Source organism: Ornithorhynchus anatinus, chromosome 15 (assembly GCF_004115215.2).
Source record: "Ornithorhynchus anatinus isolate Pmale09 chromosome 15, mOrnAna1.pri.v4, whole genome shotgun sequence".
Classification (NCBI taxonomy): domain Eukaryota; kingdom Metazoa; phylum Chordata; class Mammalia; order Monotremata; family Ornithorhynchidae; genus Ornithorhynchus; species Ornithorhynchus anatinus.
The window spans coordinates 23,689,631-23,708,671 of record NC_041742.1 but is presented as its reverse complement, the minus strand read 5'-3'; the positions used below and the strand labels follow the sequence as shown (position 1 = coordinate 23,708,671).

The window sequence follows — 19,041 nt, the reverse complement described above, 5'->3', positions numbered from 1 at the left end:
CCCACATGGGGCTCCCGGGCTTCATCCCCATTTTACAGATGAGGGAACGGAGGTCCAGAGAATAATAAAATAATGATAATGATGGCATGTGTTGAAAGCTTACTGTGTGCAGAGCACTGTTCTAAGCGCTGGGGGAGATACAGGGTAATAATAATGTTGGTGTTTGTTAAGCGCTTACTAGGTGCAGAGCGCTGTTCTAAGCGCTGGGGTAGACACAGGGTCATCAGGTGGTCCCACGTGAGGCTCACAGTCTTCATCCCCATTTTACAGATGAGATCACTGAGGCCCAGAGAAGTGAAGTGACTTACCCACAGTCACACAGCTGATAGGTGGTGGAGGCGGCATTTGAACCCATGACCTCTGACTCTCAAGCCTGGGCACTTTTTCCACTGAGCCACGCTGCTTCTCAGTTAGAGAAGCGGAGTCCTGTCTCCCATCAGGCATCAGGATCTAATAACAATGATAATAATAATAATAATAACAACAGTAATGATGGGACTTATTAAGCGCTTAACCTTAATTGAGCCCTTTTCCTCAGCTCCCCCCGCGACCTCGCCCCCTTTGCTCTACTCTAGAGAAGCAGCGTGGCTCAGTGGAAAGAGCCTGGGCTTCGGAGTCAGAGGCTATGGGTTCGAATGCCGACTCTGCCACTTGTCAGCTGGGTGGCTGTGGGCAAGTCACGTCACTTCTCTGGTCCTCAGTTACCCCATCTGTAAAATGGGAATGAAGACGTGGGCCAGCCTGATGACCCTGGATCTCCCCCAGCCCTTAGAACAGTGCTTTGCACATACTGAGCGCTTAACAAATGCCATCATTATTTTTTATTTACCCCAGCGCTTAGAATAGTGGTTGGCACATAGGAAGAGCTTAACAAATACCGTCATTATTATTACCCTCCCTCCCCGTTCCACGGCACTTGTGTATATATGTACAGAACTATGATTCTATTTATTTCATTCATTCATTCAGTCGCATTTATTGAGCGCTTACTCTGTGTAGAGCACTGTACTAAGCGCTTGGAATATGCAATTCGGCAACAGAGACAATCCCTGCCCAATAACAGGCTCACAGTCTAAACGGGGGCGACAGACTGCAAAACAGAACAAAACAAAACAAGTAGTTTGGCATAAATATCATCAAGATATTTATATTAATGCCTGTTTTACTTGTTCTGATGTGCTATATATATATATAGTATATATATATACATGTATATATAATTTGATTGATTTTAGTTAGTTTGATTATATGATCCGTAAAAGTCTGCTTCTTTTAAATAAGAACTTCCCCCATAATTAATGTTCAAATGTTCATAATTAAATGTTCAAATATTTTCTAGCTCTCTGCATAAATGTATTTTTAAGACTTAAAAACAATCTTGCTTACATTCACTCTCAAATGTTATTTTAAAGAATATCTGCTCTTTTCCATACATTTGCCAGAACCACAATCACCTTTTATGCTAATTTGGGGGATTCTTTATATATATAATTCTATTTATTTATATTGATGCCTGTTTACTTGTTTTAATGTCTTTCTCCCCCCTTCTAGATTGTGAGCCCACGGTGGGCGAGGACTGTCTCTCTTTGTTGCTGAATTGTTCTTTCCAAGCGCTTAGTACAGTGCTCTGCCCACAGTAAGCTCTCAATAAGTACGATTGAATGAATGAATAAATTACGTACACAGTGGATTTTTTTTGAGTGCTCAGGGTGCATGATGCTATACAGAGTCTTCTATTTAAAACACAGATTTAAATTAGTAAACATATTGCTGTTCCAGCTACAGAACATCTTTTTCACCAGAGGCCCCAAAGAATATTTTGTAAATGATGAGCATTATTAAGTGACCTCCAGACATTAAGAGAATTAACTGTAGAACGGACACAAATTCACCAACTATAATCACTTTTCTAAAGCATTTTATTAGAAGTAAATGAGTTTGATTATATGATCCGTAAAAGTCTGCTTCTTTTAAATAAGAATTTCCCCCATAATGAATGTTCAAATGTTCATAATTAAATGTTCAAATATTTTCTAGCTCTCTGCATAAATGTATTTTTAAGACTTAAAAACAATCTTGCTTACATTCACTCTCAAATGTTATTTTAAAGGATATCTGTTCTTTTCCATTCATTTGCCAGAACCACAATCACCTTTTATGCTAATTTGGGGGATTCTTTATTTTCTCCTCTCTTTGAACAGATGTTTTTTTAACATCTCTGAAATAGTTTCTAAAGCCCAAGCAAGCTAGCTTCCGAAGGTGCTTCTCTATACCATATCTTGAATGTTTTATGAAGTTCCCTATGAATACTGCCCATAAAATATGGAATGTATAGCAAGAAGTAACGGCGGGGATTTAAGACTCTACTTACCCTGTAAATATTTTCCCCTTAGAGATGAGGAACTCTAAAGAAAAACCCAAATCCTTTAAAAGTAATATTACCCACCTGCTCGGGTTGCTCTAAATGTTTTAAAAGGAAAGCTACAATAGTAAACTAGCTCTGAGATGAGCTACTGCTCCTGCGTGCCTGCCTTACGGAATAACTTGCTGTGTCTGTTCCTTGGTTCGTTTCTGAATATGCAAGATATAATCGTGCTGGAAGGAAGAGCGGACAGTTCGGTTCATGAGCGGCTGAAGCGGACGGAAGTTGTCGACCATCTTCTTTTCTTTCTCCCCGGCCGAAGTGAAGAGCAGCATCCGAAATTCCTCAAGCTGGGAATAAAAGCACGGGTAATGATTTCCAATACAACAGTCTTACCCAGTGGTCAACGGCTGTAACCGGGACTAGAACAGACGACGGTGCGACATTACTCCCGACCATGAGAGTGTGAGCTCCTCGGGGACAGGGAATGGGCCCCGTTTTGGTTTTGCACTTTTCAATCCTTTACTTAGTGCAGCATACTGCACCCACTGGGTGTTCAAAAAGTATTACTACTTTATTACTACCACCACCTCCACCACCTGCTTCTCACACATGCCAATTGCAGAAATCTTCAGTCCTTTGCTGCTTTCGCAGGCCCAGGGCTGTGGACAACATGCTCCTGAATCTGATGAATCAATAGGAACCTCCCTCCACCCATCTTTTGCGGTTTCTGCCCCCAATGCCCCATACGGAAAGCCTGAGGAGCAGAAAAGCACAACGATGGTTGTTCCATGGCAAAATCGCTGGGTTTTTGCACCTGCCAGCCCACTCGCAGCTCCCAGAGGCGCTGAGCCTCATTATGTGTCCAGTCAAGTAAGGACCAAGCATCCTGATGTTGGGAATTTATAAAGAGTTGCCCTCTGGTTCAAAGATGATGCTGGGGAGGGGACAACACAGTCCGTGGAGATTGGGCCAGAAATGTAACAGTGCCTTCAACGGACCTTTCTTAATTACAATCATGTCTAGAATCTTTGCAGTTGACTCCTGAAAAACATATTGGTAACGTTGGTGGGAGAGCTGGGGACGGCTGCAGTGGCCACTGAGACTACAGTAATGAGCTGGAAGTGGAGAAACTGAATCCTGAAGAATTGGAGCTGAAGTCTGAGCTCACATCTGATGAGGAGTCACTCTGGAACTGCTCTCTTGACCTCACAGGGACTCCGTAGCTCTGGTTCGGACACAGAGACAGCCGGGAAGAAGAGGTTGGGACACTGGGATTAAGCAAGGGGCAGCACCAACAAAGGCCCGGGGAGGGAGAGTCGTGAACAGAGGGCTCTGTGATAAGGAAATATTAATGCTAGAGAGGCTGAGGAGAAACCCGGTGAAGCTCAGGCGTGGTGCTGGGGATGGAAAAGGAGGCAGCCAAGCTCACCGTTTTGAGAGGGTAGGGAGGGAGCTGTAGGGTGGGAGGACAGGGATGTGGGAAGAAGATTTGGGAAGGGGACAGGGTAATTGTGAAACAGAAGCTACATAGATTTTTGGCCTAAGGAGTCACTGTTTTCCCCCTTTGGTTCTGGAAAGCTTGGAACACACCATTTCTTAAGGGAATAAAAAGTGAAAGGCCTACCTGGTTATGATCAACCTCTATGGGCTTTTTCTTAATGATCCAAGTGACAGATTCTGAAAGAGGGGGAGTGGTCAGCGATCCGGAGTAGGTCCAAAAATCTGGGCAGGATGGCATTAGGCAGGAAGGATCAAATTTGCCAAATTCAATGAGTGTGTCCTGATAAAAATAGTTAAACATCAAAAAAAAAAATCATCCTTAAAAAACAGAGGCACTTATAATTCAAAGGGAGCAAAATACTGCATTGTTTAATTTAACAGTCTTCCAAGGGGCTAAAATAAATAGAATGTCTTTATAGTGACAATGAGAAAACACACACAGAGTAAAAATCCATTATGAAGCACATGATGGGTGGGTGGGGAAAGGGCAGAAGCACTTCAACCCTGTGGGGAAAGGCTTGTGCCATGCTCTCAGCCTAAACCTGGGTGTCTCTAAGCATATCGGGGTGGGGGGATTGAGAAAAGGGCAGGGCAGATGGTCCTGACCAACCAGTGAAGCCTGCTCACCTTCCCTGGCTACCTCACCCACCCATTCTGGATCGTCTCTTCTGGCTGGTGGGAAAACTGAACTCATCTAAGCGGTTGGAGAGACTTGATGGTTCCTCTCAAGGCTCTTAGCCCTGACACAACTCAGGATACCCCTCTAGACTGTGAGCTCACTGTGGTCCGGCAATGTGTCTGTTTATTGCTATACTGTTATGCTTATTATAGTGCTCTCCACACTGTAAGCGAATGACGTCTCGAGGAAAGACTGTGGAACTGGGTGTCGGGAGGTCCTGGTTCTAATCTCCTCACGGATACTAACCTGCTGTGTGACCTCAGGTAAATCGCTTAACCCATCCGTGCCTCAGTTTCCTCATCTATAAAATGGGGATCATAATATATCTGCCTACCTCAGAGGGATGTTGTGAGGACAAAGTGAGATAAGTATTTTAAAACCATTTGGCAAATTCTCAATGTTTCAATGATGTGATGCATGACTTAATAGGACATTATGTTTAAAATGTGAAAATGAGATGTGCAAATGAGATGTGATCCCCCTGTACTTGAACCAAGTGGGAGAGTTTTTAGAATTCTTGAAAACAAAATCTACAGATCCTCAATGTCCTGTTCAGAAAGAAAAATACCGGTTAACCTGATGCCTTTAAAAACAAAGCAAGTGGAAATCCTAAAGAGAGATTTCGGTTTCAAAAACGAAGAAAACATAAATGGCTTTTGGGCATTAAAATAAATTGTATCATGTGTAATTTAAAAATTATCAATAATTAAAGTAGAAGAGCTGAGCCACTGGGAAGCTACAAGCCAATTGGATTATTGAAGTCAATAAAAGGGAGAACAGCTGTCAGATAAAAAGCCCACACATTACAACATGGAGCCAAGGAATTAAAGTTTAGATGACGGCATAATGTAGCATATTGCAGCTGCATCTATTACCAACCTTCCAGACTGGCTCATGAACATCAAGTGGGTGATGATCCATAAGACACCACAAAGAGACCTTCCTCCAATATATCAAGTCATTCAAATTAATACTCAAGGATAAACACACAAAAAGGCATAAAAACTATTAATTTTGCCCCCTCCTCCCCACCCAAAATGGCATTTGTTATACACTTACTTTGTGCCAAGCACTGAGCCACCTCCTGGGGTAGACACAAGATAATCAGGTCCCATATTGGGCTCACAATCTAAGTAGGAGGGAGAACAGGTATTGAATCCCCATTTTTCAGTTAAAGGAACTGAGGCACAGAAAAGTTAAGTCTCTTAACTTATGCATCAAGGTCACGCACCAAACAAATGGCAGAGCTGGGATTAGGACCCAGGTCTTGGGACTCCCAGGCCCGTGCTCTTTTCCACTAGGCCACGCTGCTTCACTGTCAACCAAGAAGCCTGTGGTTTCTTTCATGGGATTGGAGTAAGAAATGAGACCTGAATATGTAATGTGATACATCTTGGAGCAAAGGTATACCAAATCTTTTAGGAATAAAACTCTTGAGTTCTATCCCTCAGCTACTTCTTCCTTTTTAAAGTGGGTTCTCTTTGGCTCAGTCCAAAGGGATGAAAGACACCAGAATTCACAATAGAAAGGCCTTTTCCTCTGAACATTCATTCTAATCTATAATTAACTCATTCAAGTGAGGGAGTGGGCTTCTACTGGTTAACAATACCTTAAAAATACTGTTTCTGAAAGGCTAATTTTATTTTTGACATAATATTTAGCTCTTTTGTGGCAGTCTCAGAGAATCAAGCTCCTTTAAATGTGATTAATTTTAGAAACAGATTGCAAGCATTGCTCTATCACCTTGACCTTTGGGCAGATTACTATATAATTTAAAAAATTTCAAGTCTTTTTAGATGAAAATATTACCTTATGTTTAATGGCTGGCAATGCATCTACCAATTTCTGTAACTCCTTATGATGTGTTCCTAACTGGAGAGGAAGAAGAAGACATATTTTAAAAGTGTCAATAGGGAGACATTCCCTAAATAAACACTCAGTCATCCATTTGACAAAATCTAAGAAAAATCAAGATTTCCAAAGTACTCTAGCAACAAACCACGTGTGGAGCCAAACAGCTATTCATAATATACCAGGGAAGGTGAGCTTGAAAGACAATTGTATTCAGAGAGGGACAGGATAGGAAATGTCTCAGCTCTTTCCCCGGAGTTCAGTGGGAGAATATGGCCAACTCACAGGAAGAAGCGGAGCTTCCAAAGGTTTCCCCTGCATGTACAACACACACACACATAAGGCCCCAGGGAGCAAACAGTTCCATCAGGTAGAGACTATGACCACGTAGGAAGATGCACCATTTGTCAAATGAGTTCACACCAAAGAATGCACATCCTCTTGGCCATCATCCCCGCCATCCAGATAAACGGAGAGCCAGAAATAAGCAGATAGAAGGCCACTGCTTCCTGACGGAAGTCGGACCTCCAACTGGACCGACTGCAGAGGTGCCAGACCATTGAGAGTTAAGCCGGCTTCCATCTATGTTCACGGGGCCTCCATAGGCAGAAAAGACATCATGAGGGTGATCATCCCTAAATAAATCTGCTTGTGATATTGACTCTGTGTGTCCATGTCTCTATCACACCTGGATCCTCAAAACAGCCCATAACAGCTCATAATTTCAGACTAGTGGGACTGGAGGAAAAGTAAAAGGGGTCACTGCTCCCAGGTCCCATGGCACTAGGGATGGAGAAACTACCAGTGACAAGAATTCATCCTGCCCAAGACATGGAAGCTCTCTCTGGTCCCCCATCGCTGGACTTAACGCACCACTTCTGGCCCTCACATTTGAATCCCAATATCGTGGATCTCTCCAACAGCCCCTCCTTGGGTTCGTCCCACCCCAGAGCCAGCCCTGCTGACCCATCTGATTTTACCTTCAAAAATACTCCAATCACAGCCAAGCCATTTTCCTCCAATGCAGCATCTTCAAAACTTCCATATTTCGCTGCATTCCAGTGCACTAAATGTAGCTAAAATATAATTAGGGGAGCATTAATGCCTGAAAGTGGGGAAAATAAACAAGATAATTAAAATGTCTTGATCCTTTTAGATGAGATTTGGGTCTTTGGCATATACTTTAGATAGCAGAGATTCCTAAAATGAACACAACAGGAAAAGAGAACTTGAATAGGGTGATAGGTCAAATAAGAGAAAATTAGGAATCAAAATTTTTTGAAAGCATGGAGGATTTATAGGGGGGAAAAATGAAAAGAAAGAGCTATACAGTAGATCGCTTTAGCAAGCATTGCCTTGGTGGTGGTGAGGTGAGCTACACTTGTCAATTTTCCTTCTGTTACTCGGGGAGACCCCACTTCTTCGGTCCATATATGCTTGAGAAGTGTTTGATATGTGGAAATGGCAGAGTCGATTTAACTCGCAGAAAAAGACCTTCCAGGAGGAATAAGATGAGTATATAACATGTGGGCTATTCTCTGTGGAGTTACTTTGGTTTACAATTCAAAGCTCCTGGAGTCCACACTTTCCGCTCCCTTCCAAGTTGCTCAGGTTGCTCAGTCCTCACAGTGTTCGCACTAGCCAAAACAAAATTCCTGGTTTTTTCTTCTAAATGAAAAGTTCAGGGGCTTGGCAAGTCATTTAACTTTTCTGTGCCTCTGTTTCCTCTTCTGTAAAATGGGGATTCAATACCTGTGCTTCCCCATACTTAGAGTGTGAGCCCATTGGGGGTCAGGGACTGTCGTTTCACTCTATTGTACAGTGCTTCCAAATTGCTTAGCACAGTGGTCTGCACATGCAGGTACACAATAAATACCATTGATTGATTGTGTTTACATTATAATAAAAGCACAATATTATTTCAGGCCTCAGGACCCTTTCCAATGAATGAAGTGAAGGCTGAAACCTGGTTACCTTGTATCTACCCCAGTGGTTAGTACTGTACTTGGCAGAAAGTAAGGGTTTAACAAATACCGTGATTATTACTATGGTTATGATCTTGGGAAAAAAAATCTCCATGTTGGCTGCTTTGCCAAGCCACAGATTTTCTGCTTACTGCTGCTTCTATTCTCGTTTCCTCTCCCTTCAATCCCTGATTGCTCGAGTACGGCCCAGGGGAACAGAGAGGAAAAGTTACCTCTTGATTCGCCAGCTGGCTCTACCAGAGACATAATTTTATTACCTGTGGTGATGATGTCCCAGGAGGAGCAAGTCGTACCTAAAATTATACCAGGTCAGGACTGTGGGTTGTGGTGGGTGCCTCTAAGTCTCAGGGGATGCTGCGACCGAGATGAATGCAAGTGACTTCTGCTTATTTTCAATTTTGGTATGTTAGGCTCATCTGATGAAGAGCTACTCTTGCTCTCAAGCATGCCTGTACATATATATAGCAGAACGTAAGCTCCCTGTGGATAGGGTATATGTCTCAGGCTTCTTTGTGCTTGCCCACACGCTTAGATTAGCGCACTGACCCCAGTGGGCTGGCGATAACCATCATCACTACCGCTAGTGTGTGCACATGTATCCCTACCATTCCCGGCCATCTGATAGAATAAGTTTTGTTTCCCTGGAAATCTAAGCCAATATTTGTTGAGTGCTGCCTCTCTCTATCAAATGTGGGTCACATCCCTGAAGGCCTGTTCCAGGTTCTAATTTGTGGTTGGAGCAGTCGATCACAGCGGGACTCACTCTGGGGCACAGTTGTGATTCAGTTTTATGACCATCCTAACCAATCAATGTGTTTGGAATTCATGTGGCTACTGAATTTATTTAGAGTCTGAATTATCTCTACAAGTCCCCAGGATTGACTTTGGGGAGACATGTGGCTGGAGGTACAAGAAAGTAGGAGTCAGAATGAAAAATGGGCATAATTTTATTTAAAAAAGAAATCTTTTAAATTCTTCCTATTTGTGTTTTTACTTTACCCCTGCTCTATGAATCATCTTTAAAACGTGATTTTCTTTGCCCACAGGTTGAAAATTTAGGAAGAACTCATTTTTGCCTGTTTTTTCTGTGCTATTGGTCAGTTTACTTAGTCTGTTTCACCTACTATATCTCTAAAATAAGATACGCACATATATTTACATATATATGCCCATATCCTATAGTAATCCTATGAGGAAGAAATGCCTGGTTAACAATAATCACACTCATCATCTGGCTCTGCTAGATTTCAATTTTAGACTTTTTAAACATGATTGTATTCATGTATCTACATTTTTCATCTTATACAGTATTTCTGCATACCTCTGCTGGGTAACATTTACTGTCCACAGTGTGTTCTGAACCCCAGTCATTTATTGCTCCCCAGTGAAAGTGGAATTGCTTCAGTCTGTAGTTGCCTTCCAGAGGACCTCCAGTAATTACTGCAACAACAATAAAAACAATCTGTTATTCACTCATTCGGGAAAGTGGGGCTAGGATTTAAATTGATGGTGAGGTCTGTTTCAAAGCAGTCCCCATTTAAAGTTACGCTGCATTAAATAAAACTGCTTTCAAATGAATCACCCTTTTTTTAACCTCAATCTCTCTCTGAGCTAGCGATGCAACTGAGCTAACATACATTAAAGGCATCGCCTGACTTTTAGTTATTGGCTGAAATTAGCCACCATCAAAAGATAAAGAACCTTAGTCAAAGACACAAGTAACTCTTTTCCTCATATTTTCTAAAGCAAACCGGGTGGGGCAATGACAACTCTTGTGGATATCCAACACCCAGACACACGTATCGTCACACATGTTACATTGGACACGCCAATGAACATGTTGATATCATACATGCCATTTTGGGAAGTACACCTAGTTGGACCAAGAGTGTTTCTGTGGCGGGAAGGGCATAACCTCTCAACTCCGCCCACTCCCTGCCACCCTGGACTCCAGACGAATTGTATTCCTCTCCCGGGCAGTATGAATCCAGGTGGCACATCCAAGTCACAGAACACGATGGCAGGAGGGAGATGGTGCTGTACAATTACCGAAAGGGGACACCAGACTAGAAAACTGGATGATTGGCCATCCTACTTCCAACGTGGATATCGTTCACCATCGGTGGTATCATCATCGTTTAAGTGCATTTTCTTAGAGAGAAAATGAAACATTTTCTTCTCAATACTTGCTTTGAAATTTAATTCATTCATTCAATCATATTTACTGAGAGCTTACTATGTGCAGAGCACTGTACTAAGCACTTGGGAAGTACAATTCAGCAATAGAAACAATCCCTGCCCACAGTGGGCTCACAGTCTAGAAGATTAATTGAAATTTAATACGAAGTCTCCCTTCTTCCCTTAGAACAAAAGAAAAAAAATGTGGCAGCTCATAGACAGTCGTAGACAAAACTGTACTTCATCTCCAGTTACTTGGTAGCTTATGCTTAGGAAAGGTCTGGACCACCAAGAATGTTATAGGTTAGAACTGAGATGTTTCTGGAGAACTGCATAGTAAGTACCTAACAATATAGAACACTTTAGGTCTAGAGCAATGCCATTAATCACTGACTTTCATGTGCACTAAATTAATAGAGTTAAAGAGCTAGCTAATTAATTTCACAGAGCTTTTAAGAAAGGGGTCAGCCACATTTTAAAATGGATGAAAAAGAAATGCAGCGCAGAGTATAACTGGTAGACTTGACTGATTCAGATGGGAGGACATTCCCAGGATAAGAGAAAAATGATGCTTTTAATTTTTCCTTTTTATGTCTTTTTAGCCAAACCTTTCAGCCTCGACAGTAGCATGTTGAGTAGTGAGTAGCATAACCTAACACAAATGCCAACTCAAAGAATTTTTTTCTTCTCCATACTTACTTTCAAAAGGTAAACTAAGTGATTCACTTTTTCCAGAGGGGAAGGAAAGTGCTTCCATAGATTAAAAACTCTTCATTTTCTACTATACAAGATATGAGTCAGCTGTAATAGACAAATGGGGGGACCTAAATTTGCCCTCTACCAAGGCTAGCTGGTATTAATCTCCTTGAGTTACAGATAAGTAACATCTTTACGTGAGGAAAAGGACTGAATAAGAGTAGGCCCTATAAGGTTCTTAAATGTTAAAGACCCATTCAGTCAACTAACCATTAGCCATGCATGTGAAAAAGACATATGTTTAAAGTAAAGTTCAGCTGATTAGACAGTTCTTATGCTTTTTCTGCACAGCCCAGTTGAAATGGAAAAGCGAACAACCAACCAATAATTAGGATGAAATCATGTAACCAATCTGGATCATTCAAGCCAAAAACCTTCTTTTTCTCTTCATAGTTTTTCCCATATACTAGGTGTTTGTCTAAACATTCTGTTTCAGTTTGCTGAAGGAAGCATGTATTCCCAGACTCACAAAATGGATTTACATCTACAGGTGGGACAGGAGACCCGATGTTTGCTCTAGGCCATACGGAGGAGAAGTGCAGTAAAAGAACATTAACATTTCAATAGCATATTTGTCGACTTTATATAGGAAGTAGCATGGTTTAGAGGATAGAGCACGGGCCTGGGAGCCACGTGTCTGCTATGTGATCTTGGGTAAGCCGCTTAACTTCTCTGACTCAGTTGCTTCATTTGTAAAATGGGGATCAAGAGCCCCACATGGGTCAGGGACTGTGTCCAACCTGATCAACTGTTTCTATCTCAGTGTTTAGAAGGGTGCTTGGCACATAGCAATAATAATAATAATGATGGTATATGTAAAGCGCTTACTATGTGCCAAGCACTGTTCTAAGAGCTGGGGTAGAGACAAGGTAATCGGGTTGTCCCACGTGGGGCTCAAAGTCTTAATCCCCATTTTACAGATGAGGTAACTGAGGCACAGAGAAGTTAAATAAGCACTTAAGTATGATAACTGTTATTATCATTATGTGCATTTCATATGATTAGCACTCTGGGATCTATAGATGTTAAGGAAATTTGTTTGAAGAATTTCACCAAAATTCTAGGTTAATACATGGTTAGATTAAAAATATAATACACAGAATAAAATGAGAGGGACATGAATGAAATCTACAAAATCATGAGGAATCATTATTCACCAAAACCTACAGCATCAGGATTGGGGGCATTGAGTAAGGACTGCAGTTGATAGATTCAATAAAAAGGAAACAGAGGGCTGAAAGTATGAGGATTTCATTATCTTATGAAACTGTGCAGGTAGAAAATACCAATATGTTTAAGAATGGCTTGGAAGAATTCAGTGGCCCATAATGGGCTATCAGTAGGGAAAAGTTAAAGATGTTATAAAGTATGTCCCTAGCCAGGCAGTTGATCTCACTGCTTCTGAGGGCTTTCCGTTGCCACATTTGGAGAGAGAATACTGGACCGGAATGACCAGATGTTAGCTGGACTCAGTGAGGACTTAAGCAATGGTAAGGACATATAGACGAAAGCAATGAGTAACTATCAGGAACAGAGCATCTCTCCTTGAATCTAAGCTTTAACCAGAGCCAAGGAAGTCCGTGTGACAACAGCTTCAGGTGATGCAAGCAGTAGCTGAGCCACAAACCAATAATATTTACCTGTGAACACGTGGATAGGATTGCTTTTTACATATTGGTCTTTTCTGTTATATCTATAAATTCAGACATATAGCCTCCATATGATTCTATTATAATATGCATACAGAATTACATACCTTCCTCCAGCTCTTTTCTCGTGAGGTTTTTTTCCCCCAAGTTCCTGGTGGAAAAATAAACTGGGATACTTCCTAGTCTTCCAGTTTGTTGTTTTAGGGTATTTACGTTCCATTAGCTCCTTATATTCTGGGATGTTTAGCTTATTAAAAGTGTCCTTAATTTCTTCAAAAATATACCCATTTTCCAACTGTTGTATTTTATTTAGAGGCATTTCTTTCCTTCTAAATAGTCTTTTCTTTTACTGCTGCATGGCAAAAGCATGAAGAAAAGAAGAAATATTAACAGGAAGCAGAGGAGGTAAAAACTGATAAGTGGAAGAAGAGAAAGAAAAATTAGGCACTTTGAAGATTAGTTAAGGTATGACTTCCAAGGAGTGAAATCTTAGTAAACTTGGTAAGGACCATTAAAACAGGTCAGTCACATGCCAGTTAATGATGTTCTCTAATTATCTCATATGACTCTAGCCTAGAAATTAAAAGTGATTCACAGTTAAAAAAAATGAACAAATGACTTTGTTCTTTTAACACCTTATTATATTACTAATAATAAAGCTGTGAATTCAGAACTATCAAATTTAGAAGAATCATCGACAAACTCTGAATTCAAGAGCATTACAGGAAAGTTGTTGGAAAAGACTAACTACATTGAGATTGAGATTAGCTGAACTAAATGCTTGAGAGTACATTAAGAATTACTGCTAAAGATTTAGCAAAAAATAATTTAAACATTTTAAAAGGTGATTGAGCATGTCCACCCTTGGATAAGGCTGCAACTCAGAGTGATATAAATTATGTTCTATTAAAAAGGCACACCTAGAAAGGGCATTGGGAAAAAAAAAGAATTTCAGACTCTAGACTGTAGATTCCTTGTGGGCAGGGAATATGTCTACAACGCTGTTATACTGTACTCTTCCAGGCACTTAGTACAGTGCTCTGTACATAGTGCTAAATATATATGATTGATACAGAAGCCTAAGTTTACGTGTGAGAAATATCATAGTCTAACAACAAAAATCTAAAAAAATGACAGAACTTTACAGTCAAGCAGTTTTAAAAGAATTTGCTTGTAATGAGAAAGAAGGAAGGCAAGACTGCAAGAAAAAGCCAAATGACTGCTTTCTAATCCCTGAACTAGCCTTAATTCAGAAAGTGGAAGCACTTTAGTTTATCATTCATTCAATAGTACTTATTGAGTGCTTACTATGTGCAGAGCACTCTACTGAGCGCTTGGAATGTACAAATCTGCAACAGATAGAGACAGTCCCTGCCCACTGATGGGCTTACAGTCTAATCGGGGGAGACAGACAGACAAAAACAATAGCAATAAATAGAATCAAGGGGATGGACATCTCATTAACAAAATAAATAGGGTAATAAAAATATATACAAATGAGCGGACGAGGTTTTATTTGGGGGGAAAGGATGGATTCCAGAGATGTTGAGGAGGTAGAACTGACAGGGTTTCATAACAGCTGGAATGAGAGAGATGAGTGGAGAATAATGCCCAAGTTACAGATTTGTGAGACAGAGAAGATGGTGGCCTACAGTAATAGGAGAGTCGGGGAGAAGACAGGTCTTTGTTCCAGTAATTAAAGCAGCCTATAAGCTGCCATGCAGATCCTGCCAATGACTGGTCTCAGAGCCCAAGTGCAGAAAGGAATTAAGCAGTATCTTACCCAAGCAGTCAACGTAAATGGATTCAAGTTCTAGTTTGGAGCATGAATGATCCACTCAGGATAACAGGGTGGAGCAAATGAATTGGGTAACGATTTGAATGCTTTCAGTGTGTTCAAAACCTACCTTGGGGGTAGATATGAAGATATAGTCTCAACAAAGGAAAAATAGAAAGCAAATCTCTCATATCAGCCGTGCTCTTGCTCACTAAATTTTACACTTTGAGAGCGGATCGAGTGGCAGCACAAACAGGCGAGGTGGCAGAAGAGCCGCAGGGGATGACAGCTCCCCAGTACAGGCCTAGACCATTGCGTCGTCTGTGTGCCTGGACCAAGAGCGACTACCTGCATGTTGTGATCCATCACTCAGTGATCACTATAGTGTTGCTTAAGGAAGCAATGAGAAGGCACGGCTTGGCCCCTCCTCAAAACTGCTGGGAATGTATGGACAAGTTTACACTGCTACACTCTTCTTTGAGCCATTACTTTTTTCTGGCAAACTAACTTTGTTCCACAAATGTTCGTCATTCTAGGAACATCAACAGCCATGTGCTCTAATGAAGGAATGATGTGTTTGAAAGGAATTGCTGAATTCCAGAGTTGACCAAACCATCATTTCCTTTACCTCACATCTCTGCAGTCAGTGGGGCAGTGCTGAATTAGCTCAGAATTTAGGGACAAAAGCATGTTCTGTGGAGGGTAAGAGAAAATTAATTTTAGTTTGGCAGTCCCTACACCATAATACTGGGCTCACTAAAGCTTTAATCTTTCCCTTGGGCCAGAAGGAGATTACATAAATACGAAGCCTGCCATGGGTTTATTTCAGGCGTTGGAAATTTGGACTTCATGCATTTACATTTTGAGAGCAGCAACTAATTAGCAACTAATTGCATATGCTGGTTATCAACTCACTGTATAAGTGAAAAATTTGGGATGGAATTTTTAGGTTGTGATATTTCAAATTTAAACTTTGCTAAGCTTTTCAGAACAATTGCAAAACAATTTAGACTCATTTCACACCCAGGTAGGCTGGAGGGAAGAGAACAATTATAAAACACTGTAATGGATGAACCTGTAAGGTGTTCGAGTGATTTTTTTTTCAAATGACACCATTTTGCCTAATGATGCGATCAAATCACAAGTACCTAATTTCCCAATTTATTACCCAAATCTAACTAGCTATTAAAGAACAACCACCATGCGTAAAGGAAAAAGGCTTCTTCTTGATTTCCAGTGTTTTGAACTCACAGTTGCCAAGGACAATGTATTAGCAGTAACATATTTAACGCAAATAGTGAAGAACCCATTTAGTCTATAAAATCCCAATTTGATGAAATTCCCACAGGAATTACCATCACTTTAGTGTGACAGAACTTCATTAAAATTAAATCAGACTAGGTAAAATAAGCATTTTTTAAACTGCCTATGTTCTAAATGTTCTATGTTTTAAATTGCCTGGGTTCTAAGTGTCTTAATCAGGCCCATTACTAGGAGGAGCAGCATGGCCTAGTAGAAAGAGCATGGGGCTGGCAATCGGAGGACCTGGATTCTAATCCCGGCTCCATTACTTGTCTGCTGGGTGACCTCGGGAAAGTCACTTCAATTGTCTGTGCTTCACTACCTCATCTGTAAAATGGGGATTAAGACTGTGTACCCTATATGGGACAAGGACTGTGACAAACTGGATTAATTTGTATATAGCCCAGTGCTTAGCACAGTGCCTGACATGTAGTAGGCATTTACCAAAAAAAAAAAAAAGAAAGGTGCAAAATAAGAGACAAAGCACGTGGTGTAAGGGCATGGCTTCCAGGCTCACTCCCAGTTATGGGTGAAGAGAGGTGAGCTTTAAGGAATGGAACTTGTTCTGGGTGTAATAACTCATCCACAGAGCCTGCCTTGAGGGAATGTGATGTGACATCAAAAGAAATAGCTGTGTGCATCTGGCTTCTGGCAAGACGTGTTCTACGACGCAAGTTTTCCATAACACACGGTAGGCAGGGGTGTAGCCCCATGTTAACTGGAGAACTAACTGCTTACATTGTAACAGGATTTAAATATGTGCTGATTATATACGATATTGGTTATTTTATAATGTGACTTCTTCATGGCTGGACATAATTCTAGCCCCCAGCCCTATCTCTTACCTGATTTATCTGAGGAATCTTCAAATTCCACTAGGAAAGAATACCCATTATTCCAGATGTGAAGACATGTAGTTGGGTCATAACAGATTTGTAAGGGTTTCAGGCATGGATCATACACACTGTCTCTCCACTGGATATTAATCGGTGACTGTCGATCTCCTCCGGGAACCAGGTCTGGCCTCTCCCAGAGTGGATGAACTAAGAGAAAAGTGCACGTGTCATTAACTCTCAATTACCCATTAATCGAGCAGATGTTTTTAAACTCATCAGCTGCAAACCTGTCTTCCGCCTTGCTGCACTGTAGCATAAGCACTCTGCAGTGCTTGGACTAGTGAGTCCTGTTCAATTCTGTCTGCTTCAAAAGAGGCATTCCAAAACAACTAACTAAAGGATAGGCTGTTGTGTTCCTGTCTGTTGCAGTCTCCTTCTTTTCAGAGCTGAGATTTTGGTTCACTGGGTCCTTAAAATATATTTTCTGTCCTCCTTGTAAAGGCCACCCAACTTCAGCCTACTAGAGGGCAGCGGAATAGCCATCTAGCTGTTACCCAGTTTCCTCAGGTGTTATGTCCAGTGACCGCCTCTTGCTTTGAACCTGGAAGGCAGGTGAAATCACACAGGAAATTGAGATCATCTATTGGATCACCTCTTCGGCCAAAAATGATCTGTGCTTGGAAGATAAAAGTTTGGGGTTTTTTTTTCATTTTGTGCTGAAATTTTAAATAGATTTGATAGGTCAGGATTTTAAATAAAAAAGACCTTTTTATTTAAACTTCCTTAGAAGAGAGATCTTCTAAACTTACAAGGTACCAAAAAGTCCAACTTCCAGCCAAAAAATCCCTAGCAGCTCACCTAGGGTCAGCTTCAGGTGGTAAGCGAATGAGGGAGCAACTCTGACTGCAATGTCAAAGGCAGTGATGTCATAATAACAATGTTGGTATTTGTTAAGCGCTTACTATGTGCAGAGCACTGTTCTAAGCGCTGGGGTATACAGGGTAATCAGGTTGTCCCACATGAAGCTCACAGTCTTAATCCCCATTTTACAGATGAGATAACTGAGGCACAGAGAAGTGAAGTGACTTGCCCACAATCACACAGCTGACAAGTGGCAGAGCCAGGATTTGAATCCATGACCTCTGACTCCCAAGCCCGGGCTCTTTCCACTGAGCCATGCTGTCATGGCAGGAGAGAAGCAGGGATGCATCATGGGGGATAAAAATATGAAAACTCCCAGCCACCCTCTGCTCAAAGCAGAATCTGGCAGGAGAAGGCAATGTTTTTGGAGACAAAGGCAAAGGAGAATTGTAAGTTAGGAATTTGCCAGGAGAAATGCTCTACAGATAGATTTTTGAAAAGTGTTATATATGGTATCAGATCAGGCTGAATGTTTAAGCTCCCTGTGGTCAAGGATCGGGTTTACCAACTCTATTGTACTGTACTTTCTCAAGCACTTAGTTCAGTGCTCTGCACAAAATAAGAGTTCAATAAAGACCACCGATGGATAACATATTAATGTGAAACGAAAAAGGAGGGGCGGCAAAACTCTCCTGCCTCAAGGTGGGCAAATGTCTGAGCCCACCCACATTCTCCCCCTCGATATTCTCACCTCTTCTCCATCCCTCGTGGCCACTAACAGGGATCTTTTGGTCCACCTCTATCACCTCCAGTTACCCTTCACTTCTCGTATGTACCAATCCTTCCTTCCAGCCTCTTCCAGCCTGGCTATTCCACCGCTTACCAACCACTCATGAGCCTTCGAACCAAAACTAACTGAAACAAACTTTAGTCTTTATTTTCTCCTACCATTTTTACATTCACCCATTTAGATCCAGAAACATATAAAACACAACAGTGATTTAATATGGTAAATTTTTCTCTCCACTCTGTGTTGGTGGGGGGAAATTCTGAGTGAATTCAGGAGAATGTGTATTTTCCATTAATTCATTGCTTTGGGGAGTAGCCGGAGGAGACTGTAAACTGTTAAATCATTGTGGGCAAGCAAAGTGTCTATATACTTTATACTTCACTCTCTTGAGCGCTTAATACAGTGCTCTGCACACAGTACCACTCAATAAATGCCATTGATTGATTGATTCAGGGGATGTATTAATGGGTGGATACTCTGCAATTTTCAGGTGCCATAAAGAATTTTTCAAG

At 41.3% G+C, this 19,041-nt stretch overlaps 1 protein-coding gene across 2 annotated transcripts in view; it reads right to left on the bottom strand.

The window, feature by feature from the left end:
- Positions 1-1,901: 1,901 nt before the first annotated feature.
- The window catches only part of CA5B (carbonic anhydrase 5B), a 33,257-nt gene continuing 16,117 nt past the window's right edge, over positions 1,902-19,041 (bottom strand). For both annotated transcript variants that reach the window (XM_029080069.2, XM_029080070.2), the window contains exons 3-8: positions 16,888-17,085; positions 9,702-9,820; positions 7,376-7,471; positions 6,354-6,416; positions 3,990-4,145; positions 1,902-2,712 (exon numbers count right to left, since the gene is read on the bottom strand). In XM_029080069.2, the coding sequence (XP_028935902.1) occupies positions 2,533-2,712; positions 3,990-4,145; positions 6,354-6,416; positions 7,376-7,471; positions 9,702-9,820; positions 16,888-17,085 (812 nt within the window). In that variant the 3' untranslated portion in view covers positions 1,902-2,532. The remainder of the gene's footprint in view (positions 2,713-3,989; positions 4,146-6,353; positions 6,417-7,375; positions 7,472-9,701; positions 9,821-16,887; positions 17,086-19,041) is intronic.